The 18915-nt window shown below is 40.4% G+C and overlaps 1 protein-coding gene across 4 annotated transcripts in view; it reads left to right on the top strand.

The window, feature by feature from the left end:
• utrn (utrophin) overlaps positions 1–18710 on the top strand; it is a gene marked incomplete at its 3' end in the record, with an annotated part of 195649 nt that extends 176939 nt beyond the window's left edge. For 3 of the 4 annotated variants that reach the window (XM_080883910.1, XM_080883909.1, XM_080883911.1), the window contains 6 exons: positions 6643–6804; positions 7616–7853; positions 11708–11783; positions 11986–12069; positions 14825–14850; positions 17382–18710. In XM_080883910.1, the coding sequence (XP_080740036.1) occupies positions 6643–6804; positions 7616–7853; positions 11708–11783; positions 11986–12069; positions 14825–14850; positions 17382–17390 (595 nt within the window). The remainder of the gene's footprint in view (positions 1–6642; positions 6805–7615; positions 7854–11707; positions 11784–11985; positions 12070–14824; positions 14851–17381) is intronic. The other variant, XM_080883912.1, reaches the window with a different exon arrangement.
• Positions 18711–18915: the final 205 nt, after the last annotated feature.

Genomic DNA, 18915 nt, shown 5'->3' with positions numbered 1-18915 from the left:
TGGTTCCCAACTAAGATCCCAATCGCGGGAATGAGCTGCTCTTGCGGCTCAAATGCCCTCCGAGCTCAAATAGAAACACACACACTCATCATTGCGGAGGGAATTACCTCTGGGTTTTGCATCGTTTTTGGTAAGACATTTGTAGATCTTTAAGATTTTCCAAATCATAGGTTTGGATACGTGCATGGAAAGATTTAAGCTGTTTTTGTTTTTTTTTTAATTTTCAAAAACAATTTGAAGTGGCAGGAAAAAAAACCTTATACAAACGTGTTTTTGGAGGTTTTGGAAGTGGAGAGCAAAGAGATTCCCTAGACGCTGTGTGAACAGAAGCGAATATAGTTTGGGGATTTCTAAAAGGAAATTCTTCTTTAAAAAACAAAGAGTATTTACAGCATTTACAGCACAACAGAGGAAGGGCACACGGGGTGGATGGTTAAAACCTTTGAGAATCTGCAGTAAAGATAAAGCAACTTCGCTGTGTTGTAGGTTGTATCCCCTGCTGATGTGCTTGCATCATGTGGACCACTGCTCCCACACTTCACCTTCAACCAACCTTGATGCTTAGAATAACAGTTTCAGACGAAGACAAAACGCTATTGAAGACTCCCAAAAGCTGCATTTGTCCGCTCTCAATAGGAGGACCGAAGAATGGAAAGACAAAAACTGTTGGCGAGCAGGGCAAAGTAGAAACAGAGGTGGATTTATTTTCGCTCAAAGCTTTCGTAATGCGGGACAAACATATTATCATTACTCCTCCTCACTCTCTCTTTTGTGCTTTGCGCTCGGGCTTATTTAAGAGAAGAAGCCATTATCGTTTCCAACTCTAAAACAAACTGGAAAGAACGCAGATGTTAGACACAGAATGTATGCAGGGCATTAATGAAGTGAGGAAGATGGTGGTTCGATGAAAGGCTAATGGGTTTAACAGCAGAAAGGGAACATTTAGTGCATAGTCAAAGTTGGGCTTTCTCTTACTTTTACACTTTCACTGCAAAGCAACAGATGCAAACTACATATACAAACAGCACAGGGACATTTAAATGCCTTTAGATCAATAGAAGTAATGTATTATCAACTATACATTGTTATTTGATTGGTTAGTGTTTTATATTCATGGTGCACCATAAAGCCATCTTCTATATATATCCAATTGCAGCAGGGTCATGTACGTAATATGCTTTTTAATGCAGTAAAACCTTGCTCTAGTTACTGTGCTTTAAATAAATAACCTGGCCCTGAATGGGGAACATTTGTGCCTGCTGTAAACTGAATAACAGTTTACAGCAGGCACTGTTATATTTCAGCCTAAAGGGTATCGCTAATTGACTGGGAAAATTACCTACATTTAGTCTGTCTGCTGTTACATTTGACTATTGGCTAAACAATCCTGAATTCATCCCTGATGGGAATTGTTACACGTGAAAAGCATAATCATTAGAGCCAGCCTACTTGCCCTGAAATTGACTTTAGACTAAACGTCATGAGTGTCCACTTAAGTGCTTCAGTTCTGCAGCTGAATGCCATTCACAGTAGTTCTAGCAGCTGTTTTGCACATCAGTGGGCCCGTTAGTAACTTTGAATCAAATAAATTTTTTTAAAGGCATTGTTATATAGACCACTACAGTGAAGCAGCCCACTCAGCCACGCGTCCCTCTCTGCAACGAATTAACTCTCATTCCCCTTCCTTTCAAAGCTTTGAGTTTTGAGTGGTTTATTGTTCCCCCTCTTTCTTTTTGCGAGATTTACTTTTTTCTGCCTACAGCTGATTTCACCAAAGCCTCTTTGTCTATCACTGCACTCCATCTGGTGATTTGTAAGGACACACAGTCACAGAAATTATCCCAACTGCTGTAGGAGGCGGCGGTGTCGGCGCTTCCGTAACACGGGTGACTGCGATTGCCCGTTAAATGCGCGTGTTTGGCTTTTGGCTGGTATTTTCAGTACATCCACTCATCTTTAGCTTTGCATTGACTTCAATAATTATTACGTGCGCGTGCATGCACGTGTGCTTCTTTGTTTCGCGTCACTTTTATGTAAAAGGGAATTCTTAATTAGAAACCTAGCGTTGCCTATTTTTATTTCTGACCCTCAACCGAAGCGCAGCGTTGTCATCGGCGCCGTAGGACACCACCGAGGAGCGAGACTCTCCAATTCCCCTTTTGTTGCCGGGCTTTATTGTTTGGTTATCTCTCGCTTTCCAGTCTTTCCCCGAGCACTGTCCCTTTTTCTTGTCTTTCATATTTTGCCCTTTTATTCCTGTTCCTCTCCCTTTTTATTTTTCCAGCCCTTTACTTTTTGAAACCACCTTTCATCCTACCCGATTGTCCCCTTTTTCTCTTTTCCTTCTTTCATCAGTTTTTGTTCTAGTCTAATCATGCTTTACCTTTGGGCCCAGGCAACCTTCAGATTAAACACTGCAGGGTGTTAAACACTGAAATAATGTTTTAGAGCCCTGCGTGCAGTGCAGAACAGTAACTCTAATAAATGAAGGACTTTACACACAGAAATCAAGGATTATAAATGTTTCTCGCCGGGGGAGAAGAATAAAAGATTTTTGCCTTTGACCGTCTTTGATCCCCCCCTTTTTTCCCTGTTTCCTCTGGTATTCCTGATTTCGTTGTTTCTCTTTCTTTATATTTTCATCCGTCTTCATCTCTCACTGTTTCTCTCTGAGCTTAGACTACTCAGTTGATCGTGGCATTCAGCTTGAGAGGAGATGCTTGCTTTGTGATATGTTAGGTAGACTTTGAGCCTGGAGATCACTGTTGTAGCGGAATAAACTGTAAAAGTCCCCTCGGGCATGTCCTACGCCTTCCCGCGTACCAAGCATGGAATTCATATTCAAGTTGTAGCTACAGTGAACTAACAGCCTTGGTATTCATCACTATTATTCACATTTAAATCTTCTGCCACACTGATCCTCTGTTCCTCTGTCATCTCTATAATTTCTGGGTCTCTTTCTCTTCAGCCGCCCCCACGCTGTGTAAGCCTGCAGGAGGAAGTGCACTGAAAGGGCACTTCCTCCTTCTCTCAGGATTTCAGAGCAGGTGGTCTGTGAGACTACTCTACCGCCTCTAGTCCCCATTTTCGCACGTAATGATCCCCTTCCTGCAGTCCTCTGGATTCCTCCTGCCAGCTATAATGTCCTGCTGCAGCTTTCCGTTGTCGGGGACCTTCCCTAATTGGTCACTCGGTTTGTGCAGGACCCCGGTCCTAGTTTCTCTGTAGCGAGTAGCTCCATCTCCATCATGAGCGTCTGCCCTGTCACAGCAGAGTGATAATTCAAAGAGAGAAATGTGATTGTGTGTGTGCCTGCTGGTGTATTGCTGCTTGTTGCAACAACAGCTGTGTCGACTTCCCGTCTCTTTCTGCTTTCTTTGTGCCGTTTTTCAACAACTGGTTTCAGCATCTTCAGCCTTCAATTATTTAGTGAAATTGATGAATAACTACAGATACTTTGTGTTCATGCATATGCCAGAATCTCCATAAAAGTTTCAGAAAGTCTAGGAAAGTTAAGTTTGTGAAGAGTGTGTGAAAGTTAAAGCAGTCATCACACAAACTATATTTGGAAGAAGTGGTATGCAAGAAGAGGCCAAGAGGAGCTGCTAGTTACAGGAGTTCGTTTTTTTTTTTTTAAGCTATGGAATGTGTTTGTTCTTCTCTGAGAGTGCGGAAAGGTTTAAGCATTACATTCACCACTTAGAAAGTTTATTTCATGTCCCTTTTATGACTGGCACCTAAAATCTTTACCGAAATACAGGGAAGGTTGAACTAGACCCGAATTGAATTCCTAAAGAAAAGGATGCTCTGAACTCATCATATAAGCTGCTTAGGCCGGTTAATCATAAAAAGCTTTTTTTTCTGTGTTCATGCAAGGCTGGGCATATTGTTTCTTTTATGTTAAAAAGAGATAAAAAAGACTATTTTGAGCTCCCTTTCATAAGCGTTTCACTCAGCCCATACCTTGGTCATGAAATAGTATAATTACTGTCGTCTCCAGAAAAAAAGGCGTCCTTTTCGGTAACCTCTGTCTGTGGTTATACATGTGACCATAATGGATTCTGAATTTCTGCTCACTACTCTTAAGTGAAATGGAAAACCTGAGACATTTTAGTTCACCAGATTGTTCTTCAGGGTTATTGTGTTAACTTTTTCTTGATAGCCAAGTATTAGGGACTCATTTCATAGTCTCCTTTGCGTATAGAGAAAGCACCTGCCTAATGTCACTGAGTCAGCTTTGCAGGGTTTTCAGCTCACAGACTCAATTTCACCTCAAGCACAGTATTATGTTCTGTGAGTCAGATAATGTGCATTTACTTTTCATACATAAAACTTATCCATGCTAATAATCTTACACTCACCAGGTTAATTGCTGAGATCTGGGAACACGGATTTAAGCAATTAACGTGTGGCACAGACGCTACAGGAAGTGTGAGCAGGTTAATGTTAATGTAAAATAGCATAGAATAATAGCATAAATAAAATAAATATTTATCTTTAACACAGATGTTAAATACTTAAGTTCTACAGATGACGTTAGACTGAAATTTTCCTTAAAATTTATTCACGTAAATTTATAAACATTATAGGACAACAGCCGGAGAAAGGATTTTTAAGTTATAGTGTAACTTTTCGTGTGAGTGTGTCAGGGCTTCGGCTTCAGCGCAGGCTGTGTTTCAGAATGAAGGTGACAGGTGGGCTTTGGCACTACTCGCATCACTGAGATGGCACATAAAGAGAGAGGCGGATAACCACACATGCAGGTAAAGAGCAGCAGCTGTTTCTTCCTCCATATCTTTTCGCTGTCTGCCGGGCTCTTTCTCCTCTCTGCTCCCTCCATCTCCTCACAGCCTCCCCTCATTTCAGTTATCTGAAACCCGGGTTTGTGGAGATTACAGCGTGGCACACCTACTGTGTCTAAGGATCAAGACGTCAGCTAACACAATCCTTGTTTAGATCGGGTGCTTGGAAGCTGCCATTCATGTTTCTTCTGTTCTTCTGTTAAAACTCGTATTTTGAAACATTAAGTCGAGAGTTATAGATAAAGTTGTTACATAGTTGTTATATACTTTTATATAACATACAGTGCTTAAGAAATGTATTAGACCACTATCCAGTCAAAGGGTTATACCGCATCTGCCATAAATTCAGACTTTATAATTGGTAAACTTTTTTTTTCTTTTTGTAATGGCTAATTTACTGCTTTTTTACACTAAACTCTTTAATCAAAATTATTTTTCTAATGTTTAAGTATAATTATTGTTTTTTCCAAAGCAGATTAAAGTAGCAAAGCACTTTTTTAAAAAATGATTTACTTGCATTCCTGAACAGAAGCGGTTTGATGTTGTGCTTGATTCATTTCTGAGAGAAGTCAAGTGTTTTGACTCAAATTTGGACAGAAAAATGTAAAATAAATAAATAATAATAAATAGATAAATAAATTGTTTGAAACTGGTGTCTTTTTTAGCAGTGGTCTCAGAATTTGATTACTGCATGTATGAAGTTTGGGTCTGCTAATGGTGAAAGAGGAAAATAATAACACAAACTAAATTTATTATTGATTTAAATTAACTATACATGCTATCAATACACAGAGACTAATCAACGGAGTGTACTGTACATTTAGCTATGGAATATATAAAGCTGAAATGTTAAATGTAATCAAAAAAATCAAAACAGACAAACAAGAGAATAGATGCGAACTGGCTTAAATAGGGGAAAAGCATTCCCGTCTGTGTGTATAGCATCGATTGCTAGACAAGGAGGGGTGGGCAATTCATTTTCCCAAGCGGCTAAATGAGAAATTGGGATTGTTGTGGAGGGACCAATAATCTTATGAAGAGATTAAAAAAATTAAATAAATAAATAAAAATATTGAGCAGAACTGAGAACCTTAGCCTTGTTTACAAATAGCCTGAAAAGGTATTTCTGCAGTAGTCAAGAAATATGCGCAATAGTTAGCATAACTAACATGAAATACAAATTACAGCTGTTTAAAAAATTTTTTTTATAGATTTGCACATGTTTAAGCAGACAAGTAAAGAGTTGACTAAAGTGAACAAAGAGTAGAAATAGACCATCAGAAGATAATCATGACTGAAGAGGTGAAATTTAAGTGCCAGTTGCAATTGTAAGCTAACAGCATGCGTAGCTGAACCTTACTGTCAGCTAGATGTAATGAGAACACAGTTAAGAGTTAATAAAACGGATCAATTGAAAGTCAGAAAACATAATAAAAATATGAAAAGACAAAATTATTATGCATAGCTGGTAAACGGATTAAAATTCACTGTTAAAGCTCAGTTTGTAGTTGATAAATGGGTTCTTGGGCTTTTGGGCTGTTTTTGGTGAAACATTTAGGAACCACTGTTTTATACAGTTTGCTGGCTGGCATGAAAAACCCTTCAACCTCCACTTTCCTTCTGCTGCCTTTATAGAGCAGCACTGTGTCATGGTAATCACCCAGGGTTCATTCAAAGCCATTTTCAAGCGTACTGATTTGATACAAGTAGTTACCATAATTCTTTCAAATGGCAAAAGTAAATAGCTCGTCTCTAACTGAACAGAAGGTGAATTGAACTGAATAGCAGGGACAGGATGTGTGGGTCTCGTCACTCATCATAAGCTCTACACTTTCCACAGGGATGATGAGCATGCCCTGATCCTGCAGTACTGCCAAACACTGGGGGGGGAGGCCTCTCCTTGCAGCCAGCCTCAGAGTCCTGCCCAAATCTTACAGGCTGTGGAGAAGGAAGAGCGCGGCGAATTGGAAAAGATCATAGCGCGTCTGGAGGAGGAGCAGAGGTAGGAGACAAACATCAAAACTGGCTAATCTTATTAAAATTGATAATCACGTCTTTGCTGATAGTGATTACAAGCTATTGATTAATTTTATGAAAAGTGACATTCTCAAAATGCATAAAAATGGGGTTTATCTGTTTGCCTTTGTTACGCTAAGTGTTTATTGACAGCTTCTTCTTTCAAGTACACGTGTACGCTCGAGTCACACTACAGCACACAGACACTTACCGTACCACCAGTGCATCTCACCCGCCAGCTCCTTCCCCGTTTTGATTTGTAAATGGAGTTGGTATAGACACAGAGTGACTGTGCAATCTATTGTTGTCGAGATGCTTTTTCCAGCATCTCGACTGGAGTGATTTAACACTGATTACACACACACATACACAGGCAGAGGGGAGCGGGTGAGAGCTTTACAGCTGGTCTCATAAATGCCAACTTAAGTAAAGTACTGCAGCTTATAGTTCTGCACTGAGAGGGTGAAGAGGAAGTGAGGCGAGAGATTTGGTAGGGGGCGTTATGTTTGGTTATCCACTGTGGATAGGATTTCACACAGAATGAAGAGGTAAACACGAGTGTGGTGTTTTGTGTGGCGTCCCGCTGTGGAGGTTCAGAACTGGCTTTTTGAATGTTTTAAGAATATTAAAACATTATATATTTACACGGGAAACACCAGGCAGAAGAACATATTCCCGTTATTTGTCCAATTTCCCAGCTGTTCAGCTGCCACAGCTTCTGCGTCAATTTCACATTCATCCATGTGTATGGACACATTTCTTGTTTCTTCACTTATTTGTTCTCAATTTTTCTTCAGGACACTGCAGAGGGAGTATGAGCAACTTAAGGAGCAACATGGACAGCGAGGCACGCCTACAGGAAGCCCCTGGGAGACGGAGGGCCCCTCGGCCCACCCCGATGAGGCAGATCTTTTAGCTGAAGCCAGGCTGCTACGACAACACAAAGGCCGGCTGGAGACCCGCATGCACATCTTGGAGGAACACAACAAACAGCTGGAATCTCAGCTTCATCGCCTCCGACAGCTACTGCACCAGGTGACGTATCATGTACACATTTTATCCCCGACTTGGGGTTATGTTTTGTTCCCGTTACCGACTGTAGTTTTGGTGCTTTGCAGACAGAAAACATGCAGTTTCTCTGAAAATAATTTAAAACCTGAAGTAACATTGTTATTGTTAATACAGCAAGTTCATACAGCACATGATTACTGTCTTATGGCTAGTAGGACCAATTTGCAGCAGAGCAGAGGAATTATGGTTTTCTCCTTTGAGTACAGCACATACACAACTGCGATATAAAGTTTATTTTCCACATTAGCTTCCTTTCCGTTCAGTTCATTAGGCTTGTTGTTGAGGAGCAGCAGGGCAGTAATCACGGTTCACAGACTCACTCACGCACACCAGCTGGCAGGGCTGTTTCAGACGGCTCAGGAAAAAAATAATTTAAGCAGACGTAAAAGTAAAATGCTGATACAGAAAGCTTCCAGTAAATTAAAGGGATTCGTTCAAAGTCGAGCTCCATCATGAGCTTGCAGTTATTAATCCCGAAATCCACATGATAACCCACTTTTATCACAATTTTTAAAAAACTGCTCATCATTCAGATTAGATCCTAATCACATCATTTCCATTCCACCCAGCATCCATCTCCGATCTCCGTATTAATAACTTCCAGATTTGTTTATACCCGGCCTAATTGCTCACTGAGGTTGGATTGTTTGTGCCAAGTGAGAAATTCACAAGCCTCAAGCCAAACAAGCAGCAATCCTGATAAAGCAAACTGAGGGGAGGGGGGGGGAGGTATTGGCTCTCTGGAAGCTGAGAAGCTGTGAGCATGGGCAATAACTCATAACAACAGGCGGCAGCTGACGTGACTCAGCAGATATTTAATGGCAGATGATTAACATTTGGACAGAAACAGTTTTAGTATTGCACTCTCACAAAATTTAAATTTGTCCTTCAGCAGAAGTACAGTAGATAAAATAAAATATTAAATAGCTGTTAGGACACTGATTTCTACTTTCTCTTAGAATGCAGTTAATGATGCAAGGTTTCCAGATACTGGTAGTGTTATTAGGACATACAGACACTATAACCCACATTTGCTCATTGATTCAATTTGTCAATTTTAACTCTACAAGCATCATTTTACCACCAGATTGTAGGAAATGTTTTGTTTTGTTTTTTAATCTGTAGTATTTAAGTGAAAGGAGTGATATCTGGGTGGCCCGTTATAATTTGATCAAGGAAAAACTAGAAATAAGCACCATTTTTATGTAGCTTCCATGACCATGTTTTTAAAAGTAAAATCACAAAAACAAAATGCAGATCTGTTAGTGAACTTTTTGGGGCGCTCGTGCTTTTTAAAGCTGGTGAATATGAGCCGCGGTTTGCAGGATGAAAGCAATTTTTTTTGAGAGGAGCGCCAAGCCCATTTCAGGAATGCCATCGCCATGGTAACTAACAGCTTATCTGATACAGGTGGATGCAGTTGACAGCTTATGACTTATGATGAATTTGAAATTCTGAATCTCTGATTGGTGGATTTCTTCTCACTTTCTTGACATCAAGTGTGGGAAACAAGATGTATATGTAGGTTTTTTTTTCCAGTCAGTCATCTAAAACGAGCTAACGTCATACTGCAGTTTGAAGGCAGTTTGAAGTATTTTGGCTGTCATTCACAATTTAAAGCTGCCCCTCTCATCGTCCGTCTCACACACAATGTTAGATAACAGTCCTACACCCTGACAGTGGCAGTGACCTGCGCGGGTTTGTCAGATTTTCTAAATAAAAGTCCTTAGTTTCTAAATGGAAGACCAGTATGCTTCAAATTCAGTGTGTTTTCTTAATAAATAAAAGGTTAAATGTGTTATTATTAATCTGTCAATGAGAAGAAAAGCATCAGAATAGTTGCAGGAACTGAACAGGATTCTTTAAAAATTTCATTATGGCTTCAGTTATTTATCGGATGTTATTAAGGTGCTTTGATGCTGTGAAATTTTCAAAAATAAAAGCTCCCAATTTATATTTATAACCTGAAGAGAATGCTTAAAAAAATTCATAATTAAAAAAAAGCATCAGTTATAGTTTGCCAGCATCCTTAAGGTGCCACATTTCCAAAATAAAAGCCTCAAATTTAGTGTTTTTCCCCCTAACTTTTAATGATACAAGTATCAAAAGCAATCTCCCTTCAGCTTCATTAGCTCACCAAATCAATTCAAATCTTTTAGCAACAAGCCACAGAGCAGCCAGCAGCAGCAACACTTGCACTGCAGTGTTTTCAGTGTTTTTTCTTTAAGTGCCTGTATTATTGTAGGGTCTTTAACTTACAATTCAATGCACCTTGTGGAGACTTTTTTTGTAATTTGCCACTGCATTAAATAAAACAGAATTGGGGGGAAAAAATAAAATTGAAGTTTAACTGAATATTTTATGACTTCCCATGGTGTCTAATTAATGATGGCAAACCGAAAGTCATTTGGCAATTCTCATCCCTATACTACACACAGAACTAAAGAAGTAAAGCGAATCAAGGACTGTGTCGCTCATGTTTATTTTGAATGCTAAAACGTTTGCTATAACTGTCAATTATAGCGATGAGGAAGTAAAATCTCAAAGTAGAAATGCTTGAAAAACCTGGGCTGAAAGGCGATTCTTAATTTGGTTTATACAGCAGACTGTCAGGTTGCAATGTGCTGTAGTGTTGTATACTGTCTAAGCTACTGCATTTCTACCTCCGCTGAGTTAGCCTTGTTTAGACTTTCCATCAATGCTGCCGCATGCTGCAGTGGATTTATTCTGACGCTGATTGCAACAGACAGAAAATCCAAACATAAACGGCGCACACAGCTACCTGCACACATGGAAACGTCCAAACACTTAAGTAAGAACTACAGTTCTCAGAGAGTCCCCGGAGACCTGACGATGTGTCAACACGTCTTTCCATCAAGTGCTGTGTTACTGCCAAGCTTCAGAGTAATAAACCCAGCCTTCCTGATGGCACGCATTAAATTCACACTCCCGAAGGGTGACCAAAACCCTGACCTGAGCTATTCTAAGACGAGCCTCGAGACACTTGGTTGTGCTCCAGAGACGTTTCCAACATGTTAGCCTTCGCTAGCGCTAGGGGCACGAGGAGATGAAGGAGGAGAGGAAGAAGGAGGGTATATGAGAGAGGGGAGGGAGCATTGATTTACTTTCTTGAACTTGAAAAGCCAAAGGGAATGGGAGATTGTGCCGTGAATGTCACTGGATATGAAGTGTTCACTTCTGAGCATCTGAGAAATTGGTTTTTCAACAGACTTTTGACATATTCTGCAGTGTGTGTGTGTGTGTGTGTGTGTGTTTGTAATATATTAATTTATTTGTGAATCTTTAGATCTTGAGAACACAGCACACTGGAGGGCAAATAATTATTTGTTATATCAAGATGAGGCTAGAGGTTACAGAGTGGCAAGAAGCAGAGAAAAATCCTAAATATGAGCGCTGTTGTTTAGATTTAAGTATGTACTATCATCTGTTTTAACCATTTTCTACTTCAGTTATATTTAAGAGCATGTGCACATATTTTTTACCTTTCCACTCACTGAAGACCATCAGGGTAAAGCATTTGAGCTAAAACAAAACAAAAAACTGGGCTAATTTTAATTGAGGGCTTGAAATGTGATTGATACTGTAGTGTGTTAAACTCAGTTTTGGCTTGTTTGGGGAAATTGTACACATGACAAGAGCCTCGTTGTGCTGCCCTTTGGTTGTTTCTTGTCTCCGCCTGCTGCTGTGAAGCAGGGCAAATTTTGAAGTTGTCAAGCAGCCACCAAGTGGAATAATTGTGTTATAATGACTAAATGTTCTTTTGTTTTGTTTTGTTTTCATGTCTGTCTCTCCATCAGCCCGATGTGGACTCGAGGGTAAATGGATTGTCCTCCCCCATCGTGCAAGATCGAGGGCCACTTACTGAAAACTCAGGTGAGACACTCAAGCTGAAAAAGGCTTAATGTACTGTTGTTTATTTAAATAGGAAGATATCAGTCCATTGCTCACAACAGAGAAAAAATATTCGCTTTTCTGTAAATGTAAACTGTTCCTCGCTGTGGTGCAGTATTAAAGTGTGAGTGCGTGTGGTAACTGAAAATCAACCTCTCTGTGCTTTGCGTGCATGTGTGTTCAGATGAGCTGTTGGACTCCCATAACAGCAGCTCTGACCTGGCAGATGTAATGGAGCAGATTAACAACTCCTTCCCTGCATGCAGTCGTAAGTTTCCCAATCCTCCTCCTCGAATTTCCCACCGTGTCTTCCCAGCCTCCTGCAGCAGATTTTTTTTTGTCTCACCATAAGGTCGAAGGTCAGCAGAGGAAAAAGTACAGTTTGCTTAACCGGAAAAGCCCTTCACAGAAAAACTGATGTAGCATGTGCAAGATACAGTGCTGTGATCATTTCTTACTTTTTTACTTATTTGTCACACTGAAATCTTTCAGATCGTCAAAAAATGTTTAATATTAGACACAGATAACCTGAGTAATTGCAAAATAAAGTTATTCAATGACTATTTCATTTATGAAGAGAAAGGAGCTACCTGCACCTATCTGGCCCTGTGTGAGAAAGTAATTAATCTCCTCCTCGTTAAACGATGAATTAACTGTGATTAACCACATTTTTTGGAATGCTGAGCTCAATTTCACTACCCACACTCAGGCATGATTACTGCCAGACTGGCTGAATCAAGAAATCATCTAAACAGAAGCTGTCTGAGGTAGGCTAAAAGATCTCAGAAAGCAGCGTGCCACGATCTAAAGAAGCAGCTGAGAAACAAAGTCATTGACATCTATCAGCCTGGAAAGGGTTAGAAAGCCATTTCTTAAGCTTCGGGACTCCTGTGAACCACGGTGAGAGCCATTAGTTGCACATGGAGAAAACTTGGAGCAGCAGTGAACCTTCTCAGGAGTAACCGGCCTACCAAAATTATCCCAAGAGCACAGCGACGACTCATCCAGGAGGTCACAAAATAACTCAGAACAACATCATCTGCAGGCTTCACCTGCCTCAGTTAAGGTCAGAGTTCATGATTGAACAACAAAAAAGAGACTGGCAAAAATGGTATCAATGAGAGAGTTCCAAGGAGAAAAGAACACAAAGACTGGTCTCACATTTGCTAAAAAAAACCCAACGCTTTTGGGAAAAAATATTCTGTGTACTGACGAGACAAACGTTACATCTGGCACAAAACTAACACAGCATTTTAGAAAAGAACATCATAGCCAAAGTCAAACATGGTGGTGGTAGTGTGATGGTCTCGGGCTGTTTTGCTGTAATTGGAGGAAGCATGAACTTTGCTTTCTACCAGAAAATCCTGAATCCTGACCATCAATCAGCTCATGTCCTGAACCTCAAGCACACTTTGGATGTAAACACTGGGTTATCTGGACTTAAATCTGATTGATATGCTTTGGCATGACCTTGAGCAGGCTGTTCATGCTGGAAAATCCTCCACTGTGGCTGAATTGAGACAATTCTGCAAAGAAGAGTGAGCCACAATTCCTCCACATTGATGTGGAAAGCTCATTTCTAGTTATCACAAACTGCTCGATTGCAGGTCTTGAAGCCAAGGGTGCCACATTAGTTTATTAGCAATCGCTTTTTCACTTAGGACCAGGTACTCTAGGTTTGGACAGCTTTGTCACTTACTTAAAAGAAATCGTCATTTAAAAACTGCAGTTTGTATTAACTCGGGTTATCTTTGTCTAATATTTAAATTTGTTTGATCTGAAATATGTGTTTGCGACTGAGATAAATTTGCCAAAACAGACTGTTGAATTGCTGGGACAGGAGAATATTTGGCAGTTTAGCTTCAATCACGTCTGGAACAACGAAGAGTTTTTAAAAATAGTTGCTATTTACAGTAATTGTCTGTCATCTTACTTATTAAATACCACCTTTTACATTTCAGCTACACAAATGGTTTTGTAACATTCCCCTCTTTTATCATACTATTTTACATATTATTGCATTGAATGTTTATAAGCAGTATTTAACTTGAACTCAAAGTAGATCCGAAATTACACATGCATGGCATGAAAGTCAATGATTCCCAGTATGTTCACAGCACAACACTGACTTTAGACATCTCTGAGGTATTTTTTCTGCTAAAAAGGTGCACGCTTGAGCCTGTGGAGAAACGGTGGTACTTTTCTGATGTAATCATCATAATCTACAATATCAACCAAACTCATCATCCGCCTTCCGATTTTTTTTTTACCACCTCTCAGTGCTCTTATCGATCCTCGTGTCTTCTTCCTCTTTCAGCCCCTCGCACACTCCTGCTGTGTATCCTTCCTTTTTATTTCCTCATCTCTCACGCTGCCACTCGGCTTTGTGCCTGTTTCCCGTGTCTTTGTGTGCACAGCAAAGTGTCAAGTATTGTAATCCTGAACTCAGATGGTCTCGTCCTGCACGGCGCTGAAATTTTCTGTTTTCGGATGGTTTGCTCAGTGCGGTCCAGGTTCCTCTGCACCCATTTGTGACTTTGTGCCTTCGATTCTGATGTCTGCTCAGATGCACAGAGTTTAAATACAGGCCTAATTGTTTCAGCCATCATCATTTAAATTTGGTATTTGATCAAATTGGGAAGAAAACGTTATAGCTCATTACTCCTAATAGCTGAATCTGAAACAATATTCACCTTTGGGAACGTTAATCAAATAGCAAAATAAATTAGAACGCTAAAATATCGAGCTCTGTGATTTTTAAATTGTATTCCATTATTGGAGAGTCGAAACTCCTGCGAGGGCTTTACTTATAAATCCATTGTAATCTGGCACACGTTCCAGCGTTATTAGAATTTGGTTACTGCATAGCTCAGAGGCACCGGGACTCAGCCGCTCAGTGTGCGCACAAGTACGTGGGAGGTACCCAGAGGCTGACAATTTTGTGTAGACTCATAAATGCTGAAATGAACTGGGGAGTTCAAGTGTTAAACTGCTCTAATTTTTCTTTGTTTTGCCTCCTGCAGCCTCAAGCCTCTCCTCGAGACCACAGGTAAGACGTTCTCCCATAAATTTAAAGACGCAACAGGGGATGTTAATTTGTCTTTTAGCAGTGGGTTGTTTTTTTGTTCTTACGCCGTATTGTTTGTATTGAGGGATTGGTATTTTGGTAATTGGCAAAGGTGAGAGAAGTTGGAAGAGAGCACGTTTTAGAGGTAATTACAGCTGCTGCCACAAAAGCAGTCCCCTCCACGAAGCCTTCACCTGCCTCAACCCTCCACATTCTGTGAGAAAGCGGCTGCTAATGGATCCCAGGGGAGTGCCATTAACGGCTCCTCTCTTTCTCTCAGTCTGAGGCCAAGGTGCATTTTGGGACAGAGGTATTGTGAAAGCTGTTGCCGCTGACCTCTTCCCACTGTAATTATTTACCCCGCTCCGGTGTCCCTTGGTTCTGCTTCACACCTCTTTTCCCCTCAGGGTCTTTTTAAGCTGCTCAGCTTGTCTCCCTGCACAATAAGCAGTACTTTTACATGCCAGTTAAACTGCCTATTTTCTGAGAGTCAGACATTTCTACTTTTCTCTCTGTTGACCAGAACAATACAGCCCGTCCTTTCAAGCAGTTTGCAACTCAAAATTTACATCGCTGTTAAAAACTTTGTCCTCTTCCTGATTTCTTGGTTTGCTTGTTTTTTTGTTTATTTGATAAACATACATGTTTGAGATCGAAGATATTAGACAAAGATGCCCAGAGTAAATACAAAATGCAGTTTGTTATCCAAACCTACCTGGTAATTCCCCCCTATGTCTAATAACTGGTTGTGCCACCTTTGGCAGCAAGAACGACTGGCTATGAGTATTTCACATCCCTGTGCAGGAATTTTTGTCCAATTGTTTTAATTCAGCCACACTGGAGGGTTTTCATGCATGAATGACCTGATTAAGGTCGTGTCAAAAAGTCTCATTTGGTGCAGACGTTGACAAGGTCAATCCAAAACCTTCATTTTGTTTGTTTTTTTTGTATTTTTTGAGTCATTCAGAGCTGGACTTGCTGGTGTGTTTCGGATCATTGCCCTGCTGCAAATGCTCTTGAGCTTCAGGGCATGAACTAGTGACAGAGTAATTTTCTTTAGGATCTTCTGGTGAAAGGTAGAATTGTTGTCAGGATGTTGGTGCAATAATCATTTTATAAAAATGCCGTGTTAGATTTACTCCACATGTAATTCATGTAATTCAAACCTTCCAAAGAGTTCAGCTTTTGTCTCCTCAGTCCACAGAATATCTTCCCCAAAGTCTTGGGGATCATCTTAGACGAGCCTTTGTGTTGGATCCACGAATGTCATTTTTGCCCAGTCGTTTTCTTGTTTAATCACGAACTCTGACCTTAACTGAGTCAGGTGAAGCCTGCAGTTCTTCAGATGTTGTTCTGGGTTCTTTTGTGACCTCCTGAATGAGTCTTTGATGCTCTCTCGCTTTATTTGTGGTAGGCCGGTTTACCATGTTCTCACACTGGTTCATTGGAGGCCCAAAGCTTTAGAAATGGCTTTGTAATGCTTTCCAGACTGATAGATATTAATGACTGTTTCTCCGCCCTTTCTTTCGATCGTGGCATGATGTGTTGCTTCCTGAGATCAGACAGTAATCAGGCCTGAGTGTGGGTACTGAAACTGAACTCAGCTTTCCACAGTTAATTTATCATTTAGCAATAAGTTTTTCACACATAACCAGGCAGGTGTAGCTTCCCCCCCCTTAATAAATGAAATTATCACCTAAAAACTGAATTTTGTATTTACTCGGGTTATCTTAGTCTAATATTAGAATTTGATAGACCTGAAACATAATGTAAAAAAAAACTAAGAAATCAGGAAGACTGCAAATACTTTTTTACAGCACTGTGAGTTTATGACTTGTATTCATTATCTACATATGCACTTTGACTACAAACACTATGTGAACCACAGGTCTCCTCATTCTTCTGTTCTCCTGCAGGTTCCATGTTAATGATGTGTTTATTTACCACCTGCTTTGGAGTACGTTCCTCTGTACAATAATGCAACCTCATCTGACTCATCTGCAGCAGTGTTACACAACACATGCATTACCACATCAATTGAATATTAAATCTAATGAGTTCATTTCCCAAACATCTTCCACTCCTGGCTTTTTATAGTCCTCGGCGGACAGCGCTCCATGCACTCTCCTTTAACTTCAGCGCAAAGCTTTAGTTTGAGTGCCTAATTTCATTTCTGAGGAGAGCTCTGATTTGTAAAATCTTCCCAGATTCATCCATGCCCACCTCCCACTTTCCCCCCTCTGCGCTCCTAATGGACTCTAACTGGCTTGAGGGACTGCAGTCCATTTGCCAGCTCTCAAACCCGATTACTTTGTTTGAACTTCTGACGTTTCCACACGGTGATGTCTTGATGAAGAGAAATGAGGCGGGTTCACCTGCAGCGCTCGGGACTAACCAAAGAGACTCATAAATCCGAGCTTTTCTGTGGCTGTATGTGAACTGGCGCTGTCGTGTTTCAAGATTCTTGCTTTTTGTCGTCTGATCCAAAGCGTTTTCTCTCTGTGTGTTTTCAGATGATGTGAGGACTGACTGGACGATGGAGAGACCATTCCCACACAAACAAAATCCCCTGCCCCTAAATCCCAAAGATGCACAGGAGCAGACAACTTAACTACTTTTACCACCTTGTCTTGTACTATGCAAACTGTATATTTTATGAACTGTAGATTGTACCGAATTGAACATTTGTCAGTGATTTATTTAGGTATGCAGATGAGTATATGGACACGGGGCTTTGTATAGATTTTTTTGTTTTGTTTTTCAGAGGGTGGTTGGGATTTTGTTTGAATTCTGTTGACTTAACTGGGAATCAAACTGTTCCATTTTTATTTGTCATTCCACTGCTTTGTACCATCGAGCCCCGAATAGCCCCAGACTTTTGTTAAATGCTTGGGGAGCGCACACACTGCTCCCGGTGGCTGAAAGGATCATTTCCAAAATGTAAACTATCACCTCTCGGATCATCTGGTTTGTTTTCCTATCTATCTCGTAGCATGCTTGATGTCAAGTTCCCCTTTATAAAGCATCGATATGCCGGCAGACTTTGTCTCAGCTGCGATTTTGTTAAAGTAAACTTTTACCCCTTCTGTGCCTACAAAGTTTGTCGTTCCACACGTGGAAGACGGAGGTGAGAGTCGATGTATTATTGTGGGATTGTGTAAAAATGGTTTTGGAAGTTACAGATTTAAATCTAAAGTTGTTTTGAATCTGGGTTTATGAGAGGCCCGCCGTTATCATGTAGAATAGGTTTGGTTTGTTTTTTTAAAAGAGATATATGTTCAGAAATCAGAGGAAAGCCATGATTGCCTTGCTACCTCAGACTCATAGACACAGTTTTGTTTTTGTGGTTCGTAAACTCGTCAAACAGTTGTGTGTTCATTTACAACCATGAGCAACCTGGTATAGATTTCTAAGCTTTAGCTCAATGTATTGGTGTACACTGCAATGAGGAGTTACCAAGTTTAAAAAAAGGAAAAAAAACAAGTTACTATTACTGTACCACGATGGGTCTGTGGCCTGCTGAAGCTAGCCTCCCGTTATGATGAGTAGTATTTTATCTGTTGCTGGGTTGTTTTGGGGGGGTTTTCCACTGGCCTTCTAGCACTGGTCCCTCACTGCGTCGTGTTGTTGTGCTATATGCTACCCTGTAAAACTTGTGAGATTGAACAACACTACTATAACCTCTGACTGTAAACTGATGGTGATGATGATTTTAATGATCATGATGAACCGTACCATGGCAGAACTGTGTCGCTTCTCCTGAGGTATGTAAAATAGATGGACCACACTACATGTAATATGGCTACGTTGTTTTATTCAAAATAAAATTTTTATAACAAGTACACGTCCCCCATGTGCTTTCGTTATTACCTCCACCACAGGAGGTTATGTTTTTGGCAACGTCTGCGTTTAAAGTTGAAAATGATGTCGTGTTGTCGAAGTTTGTGAATGCGTTAACCCGAGAACAAAGCGATGTAGGAGTTTTAAATTTACACCATAGGTATATCTACTAAAAAATCTTGGGCTAGTTGGAATCTACCTCAAAGT

The sequence above is a fragment of the Rhamphochromis sp. 'chilingali' genome (genome assembly GCF_963969265.1).
Source record: "Rhamphochromis sp. 'chilingali' genome assembly, chromosome: 5".
Classification (NCBI taxonomy): domain Eukaryota; kingdom Metazoa; phylum Chordata; class Actinopteri; order Cichliformes; family Cichlidae; genus Rhamphochromis; species Rhamphochromis sp. 'chilingali'.
Note: the sequence above shows the minus strand (reverse complement) of the source record. Positions and strands in the feature narration are given on the sequence as shown.